Source organism: Sander vitreus, chromosome 2, assembly GCF_031162955.1.
Source record: "Sander vitreus isolate 19-12246 chromosome 2, sanVit1, whole genome shotgun sequence".
NCBI lineage: Eukaryota > Metazoa > Chordata > Actinopteri > Perciformes > Percidae > Sander > Sander vitreus.
In genome coordinates, this window is record NC_135856.1 from 12093715 (window position 1) to 12116531 (window position 22817).

The 22817-nt window shown below is 39.8% G+C and overlaps 1 protein-coding gene across 1 annotated transcript; it reads left to right on the top strand.

Moving 5' to 3' along the window:
* Positions 1-207: 207 nt before the first annotated feature.
* Positions 208-22799, top strand: LOC144535584 (cAMP-dependent protein kinase catalytic subunit alpha). Its single transcript, XM_078278122.1, has 11 exons — positions 208-1191; positions 2113-2174; positions 3491-3619; positions 5475-5573; positions 12472-12554; positions 12886-13012; positions 16564-16659; positions 17450-17572; positions 19117-19176; positions 19289-19393; positions 19485-22799. Exons 1-11 carry the CDS (start codon positions 1146-1148, stop codon positions 19608-19610), a joined length of 1056 nt encoding a protein of 351 aa, XP_078134248.1. The 5' UTR covers positions 208-1145; the 3' UTR covers positions 19611-22799.
* Positions 22800-22817: the final 18 nt, after the last annotated feature.

Genomic DNA, 22817 nt, shown 5'->3' on the forward strand with positions numbered 1-22817 from the left:
TTTCTTTCCTGTGATTCATTTCCCACCATGCACGGCAGTCTGCGATCTGTTTAGAAGTCTTGCCAGCTAGACCGCGCCGCGCGTGCGTTAAATTCTGACCAACATTTCTAAAAATAGCTCGCGGTTGACGTCACTAGCCAAACGTGTATCAGTCGCTTGGCGGCGGGAGGGTGTTTTTTGGGGAAGAGATGGGGGGGGGGCATTCCTGTCAACCGCTGCTTACAGCCAATAGATATCCTCGCATTCACCGAGATTCCCACGGTTCTGCCGCGCCAAGCCAATGGAGGAGAGCAATCGGAGAAAGTGGGCGCGTATGTCGTCGGGAGGAAAATAATCGCTGATGTTCCCGTCGCTTGCTATTTGTAGGGCTGCGGGACGCTGCCGTTGTTGATGGATTACGAAGGGCCAATCAGAGCGATCCTTGGCACAACGCCGTAGAAAGGTGGCCAATCCGTAGCAAGGCTTAAGCTGTCAATCAACCCCGGTTTTGGCAAGTAGGCGGGACGTTCGCTCGGCTGTAGTTCCGTCATCTCGCTTGTCTTCTTATATACTGTCTATGCTTGTCTCCGAGCCTACAGGGGGCCAATGTTGATTTGGGCGAATTCCCGTCGTTGTCGACCCTGCCGAGGATTCATTTTTAAAAGCTGGGTTCGGTAACGAAAAGTGACAGGCTTCTGATTGAGAATATTGCATTTCCGTCCTCGGTATAGCTGTTTTTTTTGGGCTGGGGGAGAGGTGGGGAGCCGGGGGGGCCTCGCTCGGAGGGGGCTGCAAGGAGGGACAGGAGAAGACTGAATCCTCCGTGTTCAGGCCAAATGCGCCGAGGTCGGCCTGGCAGTCCAGTGGAGCCCCAGTGACCGAGATACCACAACGATAGCTCCCCGTGGATTTAAACACTATATCAGTCGCCGGTGGTTGATGACCGTGGAGTGAGTGAGCCCGCTGCACTATACCGTTACCGTCTCGCCGTGGCACCCCATCACCAGCTGTCAGGCTATCAAATCTCAAAACCTCGGAGTAAACGCTTGGTAACTGTTACAGCTGGATTTAAGAAATACCGTTCAGACCTAATCGAGCTTAGACCGGCTTGACAAGTCTGTAGGGCGGCCAAAAAGCCACGCTTCGCCCGTTGACAAGTTGTCATCATGGGCAACGCGCCCACGGCCAGGAAGGGCAGCGAGATGGAAAGCGGTGGGTAACGTCGCCAGTACACACCACTCCTGAGCAGCACCTGCTCGGTTACAGACTCATGAAATGATCAGAGACGATGTGATACAGCAGGCAATGTTAGCTTTACATAACAAGCCATACACTGCTTTTAGAGGCCTATTCTTGCTTTCCCATTCACTGAGATCCACTTGTATTTCCATGACAAGTCCTTGCTGCAAACGAATTAGCTTGTGGCATGCAAGCTCCCAAGAATCTACATTAGAATATAGGAGCATTGTATGTGCATGTAGATGAAAAGGGAATCTCTCTTCAAATGATGCTCAGACGTACTGTTCAGTGTTAAACTTTGTTTTCAATTTGATTTTAGTGGATGCATAGGTAGGGTGAAGCAGGATGTAGAGCTTTTTCCATAGCCACATCTCTGTATGAGCTGCAAAACAGCCAACAGCAATTGTCTGCAAGCATCTTGGAATATTCACTGTTATGAAATATTGGCAATATCCCAACACTCTGTGTCTGCTGTACTATAAGCCCAATGTAAAGTTGCTATTATGAAGAAGAATGAATGTATGCTAATGTCTGAGGCCACTGGACTGTTGTATTTATTGAAGTAGTTAGTTACTAAGGCTTTTGTTTTTATAAGGACATATAAGGTACAGACTATTCTTTTTATTTATAGCAACAGTGAGGCATAAACAATGCATATGTTAGTGTCTATAACATACTTAAGTCAGTCTGGGTATTGGCTGCCTGTGCTGGATACCATGTATGCTGCAACCATGCATTGCCATTGAAACAGTGTCCTATCAACCAGATATGTTTTTCAAAGAGTTTATGAAATATGATTTTAGAAGTTCTGAGGTATCCTACTATTTATTTTCTGGTTTCTTTCACTATTTATACAAACTACTGAAGCTTTTCTCGTGCATTTGTCTTCCACAGTCAAGGAGTTCCTTGCTAAAGCCAAAGAGGACTTTCTCAAGAAGTGGGAGAACCCTGCACAGGTTAGTGTTCATCTAACACAACAGGAATGTGACATATTTTCTGCATGAATTTGCATGCATAGGAGTTTTTCATTCCAAATCTGTGCGGCCAAATATATCAAATTTATATGTGGTATGCTCTCTACGATTCCTCTTAAATAGTCGTCACAAAGCATGGGCCGTTATACGATTCTGACGGTATGATGACCTTTAGCATACAAATGTCACAGTTTCACGGTATTGCAGTATTGCAATTACATCTTTAAAATGTATTATTTTTTAAATGTCTGGGTAAAAAACATAAAACTTATACCGTAGGAACGGTATGACGGAAAATTTTAGTGGTTTTGAAACCTTGACTTTTTCAAACCGCTATATACCTTGAAACCGGTAACCGGCCCATGCCTAGTCATCGCTATTGGAATTTCACTTGTTTTCTATATTTATTGTGCACCACAAATTGGTATGTTTTTTTTTCTGTTCCTGCAGCTTTAGGTAAATGTATATTTGTCGTTTATATTTGTATAATCTGTATATTTGTATGGTGACATGAAGCAAGTGGCTCGTAAAATATGTGTGGTGATGATTGAGTTTTATCATTTATTAATTTAGATTAAAATCATGTTCTTCCAAGTCTTATCTTTTCTCACATTCCTGTTGTCCAAGTTATTATCATGTTTTTGTTACATGTGTGAAGTTTTGTCGAATGTAATGGATAGCATTGCATTGAACATTAAATTGCCTATTTTACATGTAATATTTGATATTCCTGTTATGTGTTTTAGAAAAAATATTCTTGCTTTAAGACATATTTTACAGACACAGATAAGAAAGTAATAATGTAAGATCTGTATCAAGGTTCTTTACATTGTAGAGTATATCTATCTTTCTCTTTGACTCACAAAGTTATGAAAAATAACACACTTTTAAAAAGAATATATAAACTTTATATCGATGATCTCAATCAGGACAGCTTTTACAGGCTTACAAAATAGTATTAACTATGACTGGGATTTATGTTAATATTCTGTACAGTATATGTACAACATATCCAGTATGTACATATATGTATTGAATACTATAAACATAAACCATAAATACCATGTTTCCTATACTATATATACAGTGACTACTCTATAGTATGTAGAGTATGCACATGTTCCACTCACATACATGTACACTCACAGTCTGTACAAAAACATACATAATATAAAATAGATAGTACATGTAAGCATAGGACACATTAGAAAATAAACATTTACTTCCCACCCCACATCCCTCACATCCCATTTTCACAAAAAACAACTAACCCTTTTTTTTTTGTTTTGTCTGTTTAGAACACTGCTGGCCTGGAGCAGTTTGAGAGGTTGAAAACCTTGGGCACGGGCTCATTTGGCCGTGTGATGCTGGTGAAGCACAAAGAAACGGGACAGCATTATGCCATGAAGATCCTCAACAAGCAGAAGGTCAGTCTGGGTCAGGAGGGTCACAGTGGGATGGAGGGTATTAAAACATGACTGTCATTTTACGAAACTTGCACGATGGTCATAGAAAATATGGAAATTGTACTAAAAGGGCTTCAAACATTTGTGGATATTGGAAAAAAAGCCCCCTCTTTGTATGCTGGTGTAAAGATGCAGAGACTCAAATACAGATGCAAGCCTTTTTCTCCCTTTGAACCTCTTTGAACCAGCTTGTGCTGAAGCAGGCATCAGCTGGAGTGGCAGAGCTGAGGTTGTGATTTTCCATGTTGACTGATTTGGGTATATGGAGAGAAATAAATGACATTTTCCTCAGTTGGCAGCATTGGTCTTGTGTAGTGTTTGGAGAACTTGTATATTTGCACTTTCTCTGTGTACTTCAAAGGAGAAGTAAAAATGCTAAAAGTGTTTTAGGTTAGCAACAGCAGTGTGTAACTGGTTCAAACAGAATTAAGTCTTTCATTTTGCAAAGGGTCTGAGGTGTTGTGCTAATTGGGTGTATGGTTGTGCTAATTGTGTGTAGTGTTTTGAAAAACGGTCCCTGTTTTCAAAGTGGTGCTTAAGCAATCGAAAAAAACTAAGAGTTCCTGATATATTCTATTTTTTATTTTTTTTACATACTGACTTTTCACCTCAAGAGGCAGTCCTCTCTTAAAGGACAGGCCATTAACCTACTTTATAAAAGCAGCTGATGTGATTTGCCTTTTTTGATGCTACCTGCTTAGACTATAACTCAGACTATAATTTTTTTGTTCCGCTTTGCACTATAATTACTGTATATTTGTGTGTCTGATTACCAAAAGTGCAAAAACATTTGTTGACTTTTTCCCGGTTTCACAAGAATAAAAGCTTTAAACATTTTGGAAATATTGTATCTGTCATCTGGTATGTCACGTTACCTTTAAAGCAGTAGTGTGCCAGGTGAACATAACCAGCATAAAAAAAAGATATACTTTGAATGTAGATGCTTGCAGATGTTGGCCATGCAATACATTTAATGCCAGGCACTAAATACATTTCAATACAATATAACAATATAAATGTGTAGCCTGAATAAGGCAGATTGTGAGGTTTCAGAGCATCTATAAACTGCTAAAATTGGAAGAAAACGGATGTGTTGATACTGGAGTAAAGATTATGATGGTGATAAAACATCATTGGCAAGTACTTTTTACAACATTGAAAATATATGTATTTTTTTAACCTTTATTTATTCAGGGAAGGTTCACTGAGAAGCCTCTCTTTTGCAGGAACGCCCTGATCACATTCACACAGTTACACATTCATACCTGGAAGCTGCCCAGTACAACCACAGTCTGATCTGCTGGCCACTGAGCAGCTCCACTGGAGCGGTTGGAGGTTAAGGGCCTTGCCCTTTTTAATCCTCCGTGTCCTACTAGCAACTGCGTGGTGGGGGTGAAGCGTGTCACGGAAGGCTTGTGTCATGTGGAAGCACAGACATAATTGTTGTCATTACTTAGAATTCCTCATGGGGGAGAAAGAAACTATGTACTATAGCTTTAAAGAGACCTACAATTATGCTGCTCTGATAAAACAATAGTTTATTCTTCTTAAAACATGATTTCGTAGCCAGGTTGGATCAGTGGGTAGAGCAGGCGCACATATACTTGGAGGTTTATGCCTTGACGCAGAGGTCCAGGGTTCAAATCTGACCTGTGACAATTTCCTGCATGTCTTCTCTCTCTCTCTCTCTCTCATGTAGCTGTCCTATCAAATAAAGGCGGAAAAGCCCAAAAAATAATCTTAAAAAAAACATGATTTCTATTTTGTTATGATACAATATAAACTCTCCTTCTCCCTCTCTCTTTTTGCCTTTCAGGTGGTGAAGCTCAAGCAAATAGAGCACACCCTGAATGAGAAGAGGATTCTTCAGGCTGTCAGCTTTCCTTTTCTGGTGCGGTTAGAGTACTCGTTCAAGGTACGGAGAATTTTTGTGTGTGTGGGTATGTGTGGACGTGTGTGGACGATGAGTGACTGGATAGATTTTCCTTCCATCCGTTCATCGGCTTGCCCTCCATCCCCCATAACAACTTTTAAGTTGCTATTTGTCAACATTTTTGTAAAGTTGGTCCATTAAAAAACAAAACCAGTGTTTTACCCCAGCCCATCCAGTTGTCTTACCTATCACGAGTGTGGATGACACTTCGAACAAACTCATTATTTTCAAACATAACCTAACCCTTACAGTCTAGGTCAGGGGTCTTCAACATTTTTTAGTGCAAGGACCCTTTAGCTGAAAGAGATGCAGAGCAGGGACCCTCTAACACATATATTGTATAAAAGTTTAGTTCCATATTAATATGGGCCAAATGGATGGATGGATAATTATAAATTATATTATCTAGATGTGTTTCAATGTTAAACATACATGTGGAAGGCACATTAAATCCTTACTTGTACGTATGTGTGGCTGGCTACCATAATGGCATACCTTACCTTATTGTAAGCGTATCATCAATATTGTGTAAATGAAATGGTTTGTTTTTTGTACGAATAGGCCAATTCATCTTTGCTAATAATGTGTTGGATTCATGTTAATATATATTTTCAGACATATTTAAATAAAAATAAAGAAAACTACTCCAAAATAAATATCAAACAATAATTTGGGACCCCCCCTGCAGTAACTCTGAGGACCCCCCTAGGGGTCACGGACCCCCTGTTGAAGATCTCTGGTCTAGGTCATTACCTTGAATAACATTCTCTATAATGCTTTATATTAGAGAGTCTCACCCTGACTGCTGAAGTCTCTTATTTGTGTATTTGTATATAAAGGTTTCTGTTTGTGTTTATTTTGAGGTAATGTGGTAAATTCCTTTTTCAACTGAGAACCCAAACACTGCATGTGAAGTTTAGACTTTTAACTTTGTGTGGTGTCAAATATTCTTTACTTAAAGGGAAAATTTGCCACCTTTTAATGTGGATGTCTAATCAGTACTGATTGTATGTAGTAGAGCTGGGACGATATGCTTTTGTCCCGATTCGATTCTTTCACGATACATGGGTGCTGTTTCGATTTACATTTATTGCGATTCTAGAAGTATTGTGATTCGATAGTATTGAGTATTGTGATTTTCTTTTCCTTCTTTAACAAAAACAAAAGTTGAATAATATACTTCTAGAGACAGTTTATCATGAGACATTTTTAAAAAGTATTGTTTTCTAAAAATAATGTCAGTCAGTCTGACATGTATTTAATTTGTAGAAAAGTACATAACATGTATTTTCTGCATTTTGTGCTTCCTGTCTGTTTTGCTGGAAACGGATATGATGTAGTTGCCATCGGCGGTACCATATAAACAAATTTTATTTTTTAGGTGAATCACTGGTAAAAAAATAAATAAAAACTATCTAGGGAAAAGAATTAAGTTTAAAAAAATCTTCACAAAAAGTATCACGATACATACTAGGCCTGCACGATATTGAAAAAAACTTACATTGCGATATTTTTTTCCCCTGCGATATATATTGCGATATGAATAAAAGACTAATTTTTACAAGAGGACATAAATAGCCCTATTTAGAAATACTAAATCATTCTCAACTACTGGGGTGATTTTGTAGGGGAGTGCATTTACAAAAACCAAAGCAAGTAAGCGCTGTGATTACTCTTCTGAAGTGATTTTGGAGAGGGAAATTAGGAAGAAATACACTGGTTGACTGACATGACACCATTGTATTCATATAATATCTATATTAATAATGCATGCATGCTGCTTCCTCTAAATTTCAGGTTGTGGTCGACTAGCGGGGCCTGCTTTGGTTGTTTGATAAATTGATTAAAATTGATCATGATTGTTGGTTTGCTGTGCATGCAGAGCCTGCATGTCACACTCTTGCAACAAACCGTGTATCCAAGAGCACTTAAATCAGTGTAAATTACGTTATATCAGAAACAGACTGCTATTGTAGGTTAGTGTTACGTTTCCAGCGTCGCACAGTGTTGCGACTTTGTCGCTAGATTTAGCGACTTTTCAGAACCCCTTAGCGACTTTTTTTCAAAAAAGTGACTAGCGACAAATCCGACAAAGTATTGTCCAGCGAGCACGCAAGGTATTTCTCTCCTGTAGCCGCCAAAACAGTCTTTTTTTACTTCAAAGATAGGCTGCCTAAGTAATAATTATAAGGTCAAATAAATTCCTGTATTGAATTTGTGATTTGGCTAAAGATTTGTATTTCTTTATATCTACCTTGCTGACACAACCACTAAGCTTTATACAAATGATTGCGTAATGACGTCAAAAATATGCAAATGAGCGTATGACGTCATCTAGCGACTTTTGGAGCTGGTGCTAGCGACTTTCATTGGAAAAAGTTGGCAACACTGGCGTCGCAGCTCCGAACCATAACGTTACTTGGGACAGGCGCCTTGTTTCTTCAGGCTAACTATGTTAGCTTTAGCCTGGCTAGTAGCAGCTTTCTGCGGTGAATGGTGAAATGGCCGGGATATGTCGTGATTACGTTGCATTAATCAGGTGATTTAGTTTGTCTTTGCAGCAAACATAAAACACTGACTACTGTAGCTTCACTACATGGAAAAGCATGTGCATCACTGTGTCAGTGGCAGCTGCCGCTTACGGTACTTTTCTACACATGGGAGAGCCTCACTTCCCATAACAACCCTTCCCAAAACTGCCCATGCTGTTTTCATTGCAGCAGAATTATTTCATTTCTGAAATAGAGCAGATTTTGCCGGTGCGGCCGGCTAAGCCATATTCCTCATTCAGATAGATAAGAGATAAGGTTGAAAATCGCCAAGCAGGGCTCCAGACTAACTTTTTTCACTAGGAGCACAGTGGCCCCCAACTGAAAATTGTAGGGACGCAACCAGAAAATTTAGGGGCACACACCGTAAATCAACATGATAACCAAATATTCACATTTCTGCTAATCTCCACTGTATTGCTAATAAATACTTTGATAATAGATGCAGAAATTACAATGTGCTGTTTCAAATTCAGTGTCACTTTTGAAGATGCAATATAGAAGTTAACCAACAGCACCATCGTTGTCATGAACAAAAATAAAATATATATAGTCTACAATTACAATGAATTCAACTTAAAATTAAACATGCGTTGTTTAGGCTACTACTGAACCAATATCGGTACCGATACCTGAAATTCGGTTCGGTTCCGTACCTTTTTTTTGGTACTTTCCCTCTATAATTACAAAACAATTATTTCAGTTGTAAAAATTATTGTCAAACCTATTTATCCTATGTACATAGAACATTATGTTATTTTATTAGAATATGTTACACTCTAAAGAAATTAAACAAAAATAAAAATGAAACCCCTCCCTCTCTCCTCCCAAACCCATCCCTACAACCTATTAAATTTAATAATTATTCATTTCTTACTCACTGTAACTTTTATTCTTGTATTTGTATATTCTTTTTTAGCCTGTTTCATTTTCATGACCGTTTTTAATTGCTCTTTAATGTTTCATGTAAAGCACTTTGACATGCCTTGTTGCTGAAAGGTGATGTAGAAATAAAGTTGCCTTGCCTTACAACCTCAGCCTGTCAGTCAGTCACCAGGGCACAGAAACCACTGTTGTGCCTGCTTAGGAAGTGTAACGTCAACAGCACCGCGATCGCTTTCGGCTCTCCATTAATATCATATCGCAGCAAACGCTGTCTGCGTGAAGTTTTGAAAAACTGTAACTTGCAACACTTGAAATCAGTTTATTGGCATTTCCGTGACTCACTGTGACTCAAAACTGCAGAGCCGACGTTAGTTTCCGCAGCTATGCGTGTGTGTGTGTGTGCGCGAGTGTGTTTGTGAGGACAGATAAGCTTGAGCTTACGCGCTCCCAGGTACCAAAATTTCTACGTTTATCGTGTAAAAAAGGGGACAAATTTACTGATCGCACATGTGCGACTGGATGTAAAATTCAGTCGCACACTCTCAAATTTTGGCCGCAAAATGCGACCATTTGGTCGCAGTCTGGAGCCCTGCCAAGGTGTCTCTTAAGGTCCAGACACACCAACCCGATTATCGGCCGTCGGACAGTCTGGCGAGGTCAGTGACTCAAGTCTATTCATTGTGTTCCGTGCCATCGTCAGTCGGAGGAGCCGTCGGCCTTCATTTGGGCCGATTTGACATGTTGAATCGGAAGGTGGGCAGTCGGACTCAATGACCAATCTGATTGGTGGAGTGCTAACCCAGAAATGACAAGCGGAATGAGCTCAAAATCTGACGAAAATCTTTTAAACTGATCTTTGTTGATCTGAAATGATTGATGACAGATTCAGCAACTGCATGGCTTATTTCTCACTTAAAATGTTTTCAGAAACACGTTTCGGTGAACTATTTTCGTAAAATATGAGATCGTATTCCAACTGAGCCGCCATGATGGTCTGGCTTTGAAATTCTGGAGAAGCCAGACCCACGTGATGCGTGCGTCCAATCATCTGCCGGTTTAAATTTTTTGGGCGACAAGACAGATTAGCACCGCCTGCTGTTATGGAGACGTATTACGTCTCGCGCACGCGCAGAACGTATGCTCAAGTCGGCGTCGCTTCGGTGTGTTCCGTGGCACTTTTTTGACCAACTCGGGGAGGCAGTCAGTCCATATGCCTTTTCTGCCGAAGGTCGGCCATTGGGTTGGTGTGTCAGATTCTTAAAAAGAAAAAATAACTGCCTTAGGCCAAATGTACGAAAAGGTGGAGAACTTCTTAAACTGAGAAAATAATAAAGTGTGAGGGAATTTATTTATAGATTATAAATTTGTCATATTTACAAAATTAAAAGTTTATTAACATGTATACAGTAGTTCTAATGTATATATTGCATATATATGGGCGTAAAATGTCAATTTTAATACTCCAAATGAATAATTTATATAGTACCTATTGTTTTTTGTAAAAATTGCTATCTCTTTATTCTTGTCAACGTTTAACTCTAGGTAATTCCTGATGCAATAATCTGTCAATTTACAATCTCATCCTGATCATCACTTGATCATCATTGACAATTAATTCTATCAGGGGTGTGTCATCTGCAAATATAGAGTGAAATGAGACACAAATTCACAATCTTCTTCAACATTTTCACACTCTAGCTTTGTTGTTGGCTGGCTGTACCTGTACAGGCTAACCCATCTGATGGCCATACTCCAATTAAAGCCTTATTCAGGTTAAGCTGTTTAGATGCTCATTGGATGCCCTGGATTTGAATATCCTTGATGCTTCAAATAAACCTATTAAACAGAATTCTCCTGTCCACGTATCTCGTCCTGCTCACTGAGGAGACTCAACAACAAAAACATATTAACTTGGCTTAGTTAGAGTTATTTGACTATTCGAATTGCATTTGCAGGTGTCAACCAAGGCTGGCTGGCTGCAGTATAGGTTATAAATCCTGTCCCCTCCATCTTAGCAGATGGGACATGGGCCAAACTAAAAAATCAAAGTCCACATAAAATAAATTTTTCCTAAAGATGGTACTTCTTAGCAAGCTGATGTTTGTTCAAGTCTTAATTTTTTCTTATAAGTTTGGTTTTTATGTTATTTGATGCTATAAAAACGAGGTGAAATGTCATGATTGAACGTCTGTGATTGACTTGCGATTGTTCTGGCGGGGGTTCAATACCATGATGCACTGCCCGATCACTACTGCGCAGACTCTGGCTCCGAAATTACAAAATGGCAGCACCCGAATCTGGAATATTTTGGCTTCACTTTTGTGCAGTGGGAGCAAGTGGAGACGCGTGGTCCATCTTTATGTAACGATAAGCATGTGAAGAATGAAATCCTCCTTGACAATATAAAGCCAGTGTTATTTATCTTGGTTAAAGGGTCTAAAGAACTTAGGATTTGTACACCAGGTTTTGGAAATATAACACAATGTATAATAGACACTAGGGGTGGTACGGTTCACAAAATCCACGGTTCGCTTCGTATCACGGTTTTAGGGTCATGGTTTTCGGTTCTGTACAGTTCTTGTTATTTTTTTAATCTTTAACACTCCAGAAATATACTTCAGCATATGATATATAGCTAAAATTAGCATATTGAATGCATGTTGCACAATACATGCATACAGTGGCAGTTTTATCTATTGTTTTATTTCCGCTGTCATCCAAAATGTTCCCACACACCAGACTATATACACGACGCTGGCGCATCCTCCAACTCCGGGCAGCCTTCCTTATCTCTCCCACCTGACATTTCTGCATGTGACATGACCTGCAGCACTCCACACTCCACCTGAGGAGCGGTCGGCTCGGTGCCTCTCAAAATCTGACGAAAATCTTTTAAACTGACCTTTGTCGATCAAAAACACAGCTTTAGCAACTGTATTAAAGTTACGCTTAAAATGTTTTCAGAAACGCTTTTCGGTGAACTATTTTCGTAAAATACGAGATCGTATTCAGAACGAGACGACATTAAAGTCTGTTTTGAAATTCGGGAGCAGCAAGAACCACGTGACACGTTCGTCCAATCAGCTGCCATGTTTTGCGTTCGTCACGCTCATCCCCCTCGTCGTTCACTAAGTGTTTTAACATAGGTGTCGAAAGTGGGCACTACGGCAGTAAGTGGTTAGTGCAACAACCACCGTGCGACACACACGCTCCGAACCGAGACATGCGAACCGAGCGGTTCGGATGTTTTTTTCATGAACCGTACCACCCCTAATAGACACATATGGTATGGTAATAACTGAAATAAATAGGTGGATTTGTTTTATATAGACCCAGAAAATACTGTTTTCATGTCGTCTAGTTGCCCATCCTGTATGTGTATGTGCGTTAATATATGTGTATGTGAGTTAGTGTCACTAACAGGCCCTCTGTCTTCCCTTCCCCAGGACAACACTAACCTCTACATGGTGATGGAATATGTACCAGGTGGAGAGATGTTCTCCCACCTACGGAGAATTGGCAGATTTAGGTTAGTGTCTTAGCAATGGAGTTAACATGAACTTTACAGCCAGAAGCAATGTAATACATACAGAGGTAACTTGTGGAGCTCTGTACTCTCAATTCAGCTCTGTTCTCCTCTATTTTATTCTCTTGTAGTCAATATTATTTTATTCTATACAACTCTGTTCTCTTCAGGTCTGTTTTAGCTATGTTGACCTCTGCACTAAACTGCTCTCTTTCTGTCAATGTGCGTGTGCGTGTGCGTGTGTGTGTGTGTGTGTGTGTGTGTGTGTGTGTGTGTGTGTGTGTGTGTGTGTGTGTGTGTGTGTGTGTGTGTGTGTGTGTGTGTGTGTGTGCAGTGAGCCTCACGCTCGGTTCTACGCTGCTCAGATCGTTCTAACCTTTGAGTATCTGCACGCTTTGGACCTGATCTACAGAGACCTGAAACCTGAAAATCTGCTCATAGACCAACAGGGCTACATACAGGTAAACAACACCTGATGCAATAATATACAAAAGCTGATCATAAATTAATAACTCAAAATGTCCGCATGTATTCATATAATTTGTCTGCAAAGGCCCACATAAGGTCTTAATTAATCTTTATATTATACATCAGTGGGAAGTAATGCTAAACAATGTCACCTACTCTTGTGATGGCTGACATTAGTCTCGCATTGCCAGACCTTCCTCCACAGCGCTGCGGAGGAGGGTCTGGCTAGTCCACACTGCTTTCGGGATAGGAGAAAAACGTGCTCTGGTTTATTGGCATTTCTTTAAACTAATCACAACCGCCTTGAGGGGCGCTAAGAGCCGGACGCATTGACAGTGCTTCTGCAAAATAGCTTCTGGAAGAAACTTGTTTTGGTGGAACATATACATTCAAATGTCATGCAACAGAAAACTCAGATTCAACAGATAGTCTAGCTAGCTGTCTCGATTTACCCTGCAGAGATCTGAGGAGCAGTTAACCATAGTCCTCATAGATCGACTGGAGTTTAAAATGCCAACCCAAAGAAAGCGGAAGGTGTGAGACATCGGACTAAAAAGAAGGACGTCCGGTTGAATTTCCGGCGGCACCTGAACAATCCCGGAAGTGGAACGCCGTCGATATAGACTAGCTGACATTGACATTGATGGCTGTTGAGGCTTTCTAAACATGCAGGCTGAGCCAGCTCTGTGTTTGCTGGGAATTCTCCTCACCCCTTAAATTTTCCGCCTACAGCCAAATCCCCCTATGATTTCCTGCTGTGCACTGTACCCATGGTTTAGTTTGTCCAAAACCCGAGTTAACATCGGTGCAGCATTTGAGAGATGCCAATGCAGTTGAATTCATATTTATTTGGTCTGCACCTACAATTATTTTCATGATCAGTTCATCTGCAGTTTTTTGCCCCAATGAATAGATTAATTGTTTGGTCTTTAAACAACAGAAATCTGTGAAAAATGGGCATCACAATTTCCTAGAGCCCAACATGATATCATTACATGTCTTTTCTTGTGTGACCAAAGACATTTAGTTTACAATGTAAGACAAAGAAAAGGAATCTGGAACCATAAAGTCTTTGACAATTTTTGCTTGAAAATAACATAAGGAAGGGATACTATCCGACGAGGTGTCCATTAATTCCTGGATTATGGACACCTCGAAGGGCAATATCTCGCTTATAATATCATGGTCACCAAAAAAAAAAAATATTTTCATTAATTTTGCAATCAAATTCAAACATTTTTCAAAAGCCATGACTTTCCAGTTTTCCTGGTAACACCTGTGGGTTTGACTAATACCTGAAACAAGGATTCCCATCCCATAATATTCTTATGCAATGGGAATTTTGTTCACTACTCCAGTAAATAGGACGAACCTTAGGTACGACTTGGCAATGGAAGATATTTCTAGTCCACTCAGCTCATGGAACCCTTTGGTTCAGCTATGAGCCAGAAAGATAACGTTATGCTAGGAAGATTCAAAGTCCATTGCATTGCATACGGTTGACAAATAGTAAATATAATTTCACAGTATGTTTAACAACAAGACTACCTAGCTATCCAGTCATGTCATTGTACCCAAATCAATATCAAGATTTTCACGAACAAATGAGAATCCATGTGTACTGCACGCAAGAAGCGAGTTGAACAGCAATTGGGATGTGATTTGTTTGATTCAAAGTATCTGTAAGTTCAGAGGGCAGTGTAACTTACTTCTTGCAGCTTGTGTGTTACAGTCACCATCCTGTGGTGTTCAGAGGATGAGGCACTAAAGACTCACACACAGTGTTGTAAATAAGATGTTAGCTTGTGAACGTATTGCACGTATTTATTTACAACAGTGATCAGACAATTTCACTGGAACTACTTATTAGGTGTCCCTTAACAGGTTTTAAGGGACACCCTACAGCATATCAGAATCGGGTATTCACCCAGACCGTGGTATAAAATGAATAGATCATTGTAAGGTATTTTATTGTTTTACCTCTCAGTTGAAGGGTAAGAGGAACCATAGAGCTTTTATTCTGAGGGGAATAAAGAGTTTTAATGACTGGCTGTTGACTGTGTTGTGGGTTAATAAAGTGAGACGTGCAGTTCCGTCTATGTTCCGGCATTGGAAGCCTGTGTTTTCTTTATTTTTTAAAGATTATTTTTTGGGCATTTTCGGCCTTTATTTTTGACAGGACAGATGAAGACATGAAAGGGGAGAGAGAGGGGGAATGACATGCAGCAAAGGGTCGGAGGTCGGAGTTGAACCCAGGCTGCTGCGTCGAGGAGTAAACCTCTATACCGCTTCACCAACAGCTATCCGGGCGTCCGTGTTTTCTTTATTTTATAGTCGAACCTAAGTCTGGGCAACATAATAAACCCTCTGTAACATTATCAAAGAGGTTGCTGACTTATTTTCTTTCAATGAACTAATTGATTAATTTACTAATTTATTGACCAAGTAATCCACTCCGGTGTACAGCGGCTAACATTAGCCAAGTAATCTACCTAGCTAGCTAATGTTTGCTGTTGATACAACCAAGCAAGATGTAGTTCACCACAGCATCACATTCACCAACATTTTACAAAATGTTGGGGAATGTGAAGTTGTTTATCATTTAATGCAGGGATGAAATACACAGATAAAACTGAAATGTGAGGCATGCTAACTTTAGCATTTGCTAAAGTAGTTCAGCTATTTGCTTTGCTAGCTCGATCTGAGTGGCTTGGGATAGTTATGAAATGTTATATGAGATATTGTTACCATTGTTATAATATGCAGCCACAGGAGTGTCTCTTTAGAACGGTATCAGTTACATACAGTAACAGGAAAGACACAAGTTATGTGTACAATTTACAGAAGATAATTTGCTTAAAAAGAGAAAACTGGATATGATTTAATTTTGGCAATCATTGGTTATTTTCAGTCGTCATAGAGTCATTGGGATGCCAGGACAAAACATAACACAGCTTTACAGTCGAGTCCACGGGGAATCAAACAGTCAGGTTTTAAAGAGAGTGGGTTCAGCTCTGTTTTCCGTACAACTAGTTGCACGCAGTTTAGCAGTGCATTGCATGAAAATAAGATGACAGATTATTTAAATAAACAGAACATTTTGAAATGTATTGGTGCATATTTAGAAAGTTGGGTGTCCCAGAAATACAAACAATATACATGTGTTTGCCCCACCCCTCAATCCGTGATCTCACACATACATGAAAGTCTCTAGAAACTGTCAACAACTACCCAGAGAGTGCACAAGCGCAACTAGGATGCCATTGTGTATTTTGCAATTATCTGCATTGTGTGCTGGCACACTGAGGCTGTCTTGTAGCACAGATTCTGTTGCCCTCTAGTGGTAAACGGTGAAATAACAACAGGGGAAAGATTCCATTGTTTCCCAAAGATCCTTGCTCTACTCCCTCTCTGTTTATCATTTGTCTCTCCTTTCTGCTGCCTTTCATCTGCTAAAACTCCGCCGGGCACTTTGAGATTGCGTCTGCTTATTTTGTTCGTTGACTCTCATTATTTGTCATTACTCTTTCTTTTCCTCTCTCAGGTGACAGATTTTGGCTTTGCCAAACGTGTAAAGGGCCGGACCTGGACACTGTGTGGCACCCCAGAATATCTGGCCCCAGAGATTATTCTCAGCAAGGTGAGCCACCATAGTTTTTTTATCTTGTGAACTGTCCGCTGTGTTTCCTTTCAAAATGAGAGAGTCTGCTTTTGAACAAGCAGTGATACCAACTTGTTGCACAACACATTACAACACTTTTCTTACAGGATAGTTGTTCATTTAAAGAATTATAACACATGGTTGCTGTTATTTCAGAAGTATTGATTCAAAACTTGGTGGTATTCATGGTCCTACCAGCCAGAGGATGTTGATTTAGGATTTAGGATTTCAAACCACGCTGGGCATGTGGGTTAAAGGAGCATCTACGGAGTGCACACAACTCAGATGTTCCTCAAAACAAGATGTAAACAGTGAAACATGCATCAAAGGACATTTTTAAAATGTTTAACATGCTGTTGTTAACTACTGCATTTGACACGTGGTGGTGGGGAACAAAGCTGTGCAAATATTTGTCAAGGTTTGACTAGATGTTGTTTGGTGCTATGTAAATACGTGTGACGATCATCATGTAGGATTTCCTTGAATAGTTCTCATCTTCATAATATCACAAAAAACAAAATGTCATTACTGCTAACGACATGCTGTATATAACAATCATATAGTTTCCCTCTGAACCTCTAGATGGGTTGCACAGACTATGTTAGAAAAATAAGATGTATAGGATGAATGAAATTTAATAACAAACATACACATAAACAACAATAATAAAAACATTTTCAAAAACAACATTTAAAATGTTATTTTGATTAACTGTCTATAATAATCTCTTGTTCTCTCTCTTTTCTTCCTTCCTTGTAACATCCACCAGGGGTATAACAAGGCCGTAGACTGGTGGGCGCTGGGCGTACTCGTCTATGAGATGGCAGCAGGGTACCCGCCTTTCTTTGCTGACCAGCCCATTCAGATCTATGAAAAGATCGTATCAGGGAAGGTGAGACTGACTCTCTGAATACTACTTTGTCCTGCATTTAATATCTATTTGTAACATTTGGAGTATACCCACGCCTCATCCACAGTCCCTGACTTCTTTCTTCTGGTATATTGTAGAAAATGTTTCAGTTTGGTTTATTTTCATAGTATTGCTCAATTTTAGGAATAAACAAAAATGTTAGAATTAATCCTCAGCGGCAATTTCAATTTTGGGTCAAGCATGCCTCTGTACACTTTTTAGGCAGGTACTTTACATAATACAGTATGATAGACGACTCCAATTTAGAAAATACTGCCTTCTGTCTTATTTTACTCTGCTGACTGATTTGACTTTTTTTCAGGCTGATAAAGACACATTCAGTTATTTTTCTGTTAGATTTCAGCCAAATGCATCTCTATTCTGTCCTAATAATATGCTTTTATTTACAGAGACACTCTGTAATGATTCTGTTGCATGTCAGGGGTGCACACATGGGGGCAAAAAGATGCACATTGAACACAAACACACCCACTCATGCAAAGGCCTTTGCACAGTGCCCTTCCCCCCCAAGCCTCTTTTGCTGCTCTAGGCAATTAATCTATTTTGTCTGTTCCAACCACAACCATCTCTGTGTCACAGTTTTTAATGCATATTTATGTTACATAGTATACTATACTGTACGTCCCATTTTCTATATGAGGTTCATAAGCTTTAGAAACAATGTTTTTAAAAGCTTTAAACAACAAATGATATTGTTTACTTTACACCTTTAGTGAGAAGCAGTGATTGCTGTTTTTTTTTTAATTTTTACTTTCCTGAGATCATTTTACAATCAGTGTCGATGCTGTGATGTCTACGTTCTTAGAATTTTATGCTGGTAAATTTTGAGTTTCTGTTCTCTTCAGCCATGTTGGATATGTTAGATAGCCGTACAAAATAAGACTTGTTATTGTATTTATTACAGACAGACTGTTGAATAACAGACTGTTTCTGTCAGAATTGTAAAATACATCACTTCTTCCGGCCACCACATGGGACAGTGGTGGCCTGAAGGTTAGAGAAGCAGGTTTGTTCCTATAAATCTGGGTGGGGAAAGTGAATGAGCAGCACTTGCCTCTCCCTCATTTAAACCACCGAGGTTCCCTTAGGCAGGCCTGTGTGAATGTGTGTAACTGACTTGAGTGTCAACAAGGCATTCTCAGCCATACTTACCTGCTTTAATAAAGGCTAAAATAAAATAAAAAGTTTGTGCCAGAAGATTTTACCAAGGAAACACCCATTACTGGCTATTTCAAACACAACTGTAATATATGTCATGAAGTGACGTTCAGTTTAATTATTCGTGTTATATCAAACAGCAGGAGTATGAAATTAGATATTGATTTGAATGTACATTTTTGTTTCAGCACATTTTGCATTTTTTCCCCAACGTTATTCGTCAATCCACACACTCGCACCTAGAAACCTACTCTTTCTGTACATATGTATTTAAATTGTGAGAGATTCATAGACTGCATCTCAGAATTCTACTGCTGCCTCATTCTTCTTCTTGCCTTCTGTCTCAGGTGCGTTTCCCATCTCACTTCAGTTCAGACCTGAAGGACCTCCTGAGGAACCTGTTACAGGTGAAAGCAAATATCTCAGTCATTCCGATGTTAAGGCTGCCTTTTACTTTGTTGTGTGTTCTGAATTTACTCTAATGTAAAAGTGAGAAAAACGTGTCGCTATTATCCTCAGGTCGATCTAACAAAACGTTACGGCAACCTCAAGAACGGGGTCAACGACATCAAGGGACACAAATGGTTTGCAACCACTGACTGGATTGCCATCTACCAGAAAAAGGTAAGTGTGGCTGTGAGTGTAAACTTTGTAGATGTGTTAACTTCCCTTCTGTAAAGTGCTCTCCTTAACTGACGCTTTTAATCGTCTTCAGGTGGAAGCTCCCTTCGTCCCCAAGTTCAAAGGACCAGGCGACACCAGCAACTTTGACGACTACGAGGAGGAGGAGATCCGCGTCTCTTTCACTGAGAAATGTGCCAAGGAGTTTGCGGAGTTCTAGAGTTAAAGAGTGAGAGAGGAAGAAAGAAGGAAGTAGGGAAAGTCAAAGGTAGGCTGGTCAAGTGGGAGACGTGAGGAGAGAGTACTGTCTCCTGTCCAATCACAAGCACCAGCTACAAAAAGAGGGGGGGGAAATGGGATAGAGAAGGGAAAAAGAGCAAGGACACTGACAACCAGCAGTGTTGCCTTTTCTGTTGCGTTTCTGTTGTATTTTATTTATTATTCTGTCTTATTTATGGATCCCTTTACAATGAAGGTGTGCTTCAGATTCATGAGTGTTGGGAACCCCACTTATTTAGAGTTGCCTCTAGACATTTTCACCCAAGATCTGCCCTGCTCTTTTATTGTTGCATTCATCATTTAGTCACTTTTGGGCCACATCACAGAAATCAGTCAGTCTGTTCTAATCTCCTGCAGTCTGTTGGTCATCACATGAAGCCCATTGAGTCATACAAATTGAGGTCTCAGTCTGCACAAAGCTTTCTTAAATTTAAACTGATAACCGGCTAACTTGCTCTTTCTTTGGTGAGCAAGAGGAGCATCAAAGTGACCATTCAAATGAATTACACTCATATGCGCTTAAATAACTTATATTTTGCAGTCCTTTTTCTTTTAAATATTTAAACCTTCACCATTTCATATCATAGACAGCATACGTCGAATCACTGGCATGATTGGCCAGAAGAAAAACATAAAGATGATGCATTGTGTGCTCAAACAAGTTGCGGTCAGAGACAAATGACACTTGTTACTTGTAACTAGATAGTAGTGACAACAATGATATCATGTCAGGCTAACAAACAAGGACATTTGGATAAGGGAACGTAAATATCTCAGTTTCAATGGTGTTGTGAAAGAACACCATAACATAATGGTATCTCAGGTTTGAACATATCACTTAATAAGACATTTTATCAACATATAGCATTGAGATTAGCAGGTAAAGAAGATGTGTGTGACACTTGCTTATGATATAGATTTGGGAATTCAAAGTCCTGGTTAGCACTAAGAGGAACATGCGGGAATACCAAGACTTTCGGTTAGCGTATTCCAGTTTCCCCTTCCAGAAGATTTGGTTTTGCTAACTCAACAACTCTGTTTGGTATTAAAAGCACTCACTGTCTCTGCTCAGAGCTCACTTACTAGTCAAGTTGATGCGGCATTTTGAATCAACCGTTTGGCCTTTCCAACTAAGGGAGACTATCTGAGGCAGACTACCTCAAACTGCTTCTGGCTGGTGGTCAACGGAGCACTTTGACCAGTCATCGAAGGCAGTCTGGATAGTGTGCTTTATGGTCTTTTATAGAGACCTGTTTATGTTCATCTCCCCAGCACCCAGCTCTCCTCTTATCACTTGCAAAGTTGGACCACACTCCATGTGACAGTCTTACATGTGACAGCAAACTCTTATTTTAATCTCTGTGTTTACATGCACAGTTTAATTTAGATGTTTATGTGGTGGTGATGATGGTGTAAAGACGACTGCTACTCCATTGAACAAGTTTAAGGTAGTTGTACCTGGAGTTGATTAGAATTAGTACTGAGAAGAGACAAAAATGATCTTAGTGCACAGTATACAAGCTGCCATACAGTGCACGACACAGCTTTTCAGGTGTTCAATGCCTCCTTTATAGCTCCTGAGCTATGATGGCAAAGGACTCAAGCAATGCCCAAAAATGGTGGTCATTGTAGGATTTGGTCATTCAGAATTTATAAAACAAAACAAAGTGACACTGGTGTCTGTTTCAAACATTCAAATGCCTTTTTCATAGCTGTTTAATGTGCCACCATAATGAAGATATTCTATTTTGGTTCAGACAGGTGCTCTGGTTTTCTGCGATTGCTTTAAAATCCAGATATTTTTTGATTCACACCAGTCCTTCCTGTCCAAAACAGTTTAGATATGGGGAAATATAGTACAATATGTACATTATAACTGTGCTGTAATATTACATGGCCCCAGGTTTGTTTGGTAATTTGATTTAAAGACAAATTAATTTCCGAATATGCACCATGTCAGCACAGCATTAGAAGAATTAATGAAGGTCTTAAAGGGCCACTCATTCAGTATTGCACTTCCATAAAACTTGCAAGAGACTTGCAGCAGAGGCCTAGATATCCAAACTATTATGCCGTGTTCACGTCATATGGGATGGACGGTAGCAATGGGAAAGATTGCCATGTCCACTTGCGAGCGTTGACACCATCTGACAACTTTTCACAGGCTGAGGAGTAGTCCCCTTTACTAGTTAACTGACTTTGCATGTAAAATCAGTGGGGTCCAGGACCCCTCTGATGGGGCCTCAAGATGAGCTAAAGAAACAGGATCCATCTAAAGTCCCTTCATAGTGTCTAGTGGCTAATATTGTGCTTTAGTAATGTATATTCCCAAACAAAGTTAATTTTACACAAATTACCACAAACAAACTTCCTCAGTGACCCTGGGGCTTTTGGGGATCTGGGGCCCGGGGCAGTTGCCCTCTTTGCCTGGTTGATAATACAGCCTCGCCAATGTCCAGTAAAAAGGTTTTGATTGACTGATTGGTTTTCTATCAAAGAACTGAGTCACATACAAGGCAACCGACTTGTGACCAAAAGGGTCCATCCCCTCCCCTACATACCCCTACTTTTCACATTCATCTTTCTCATTGAAAGAGGTGAAACAGCTGAAAGACATTTCATTGATCAATCTGAAGTCAAAATCATATTCGCAGATAGACGGGCCTGAGCTGCAAGGTGGATACATACCTACTTGTAGTTGGTTATTATGGACTTATTTACCAACCTTATTATTATTATTATTATTATTATTATTATTATTATTATGACATTGTTGTAAACCACTTGTTGAGACTTCACACTCGCTGTATTTCCTCCATGTCAAGTTTAATGTTGACTATATCATCATGGACAAAATGTTTGAAGTTATGATACAATATTAGTCTGTGTCTCCTCGATGTTTTTTGCAGTAATACAACTTCCTCTCAATGCAGGCACAATGCTGGTACATACTGTCGCACTTTTTAGGGAAATGAGACCCCAATGTAAACCATGTTAACCCCCGCCACACACACAGACACACAGACACACTGCAAAAGGAAGCAAGTCACGGGAACAGTGACATAAAAACACGAAGTGTAATATTTTGCAACATGAGTATCATTCCAATAAAGTTTTACTTGTAAAATTCTACTGAACTTGGGTGTGT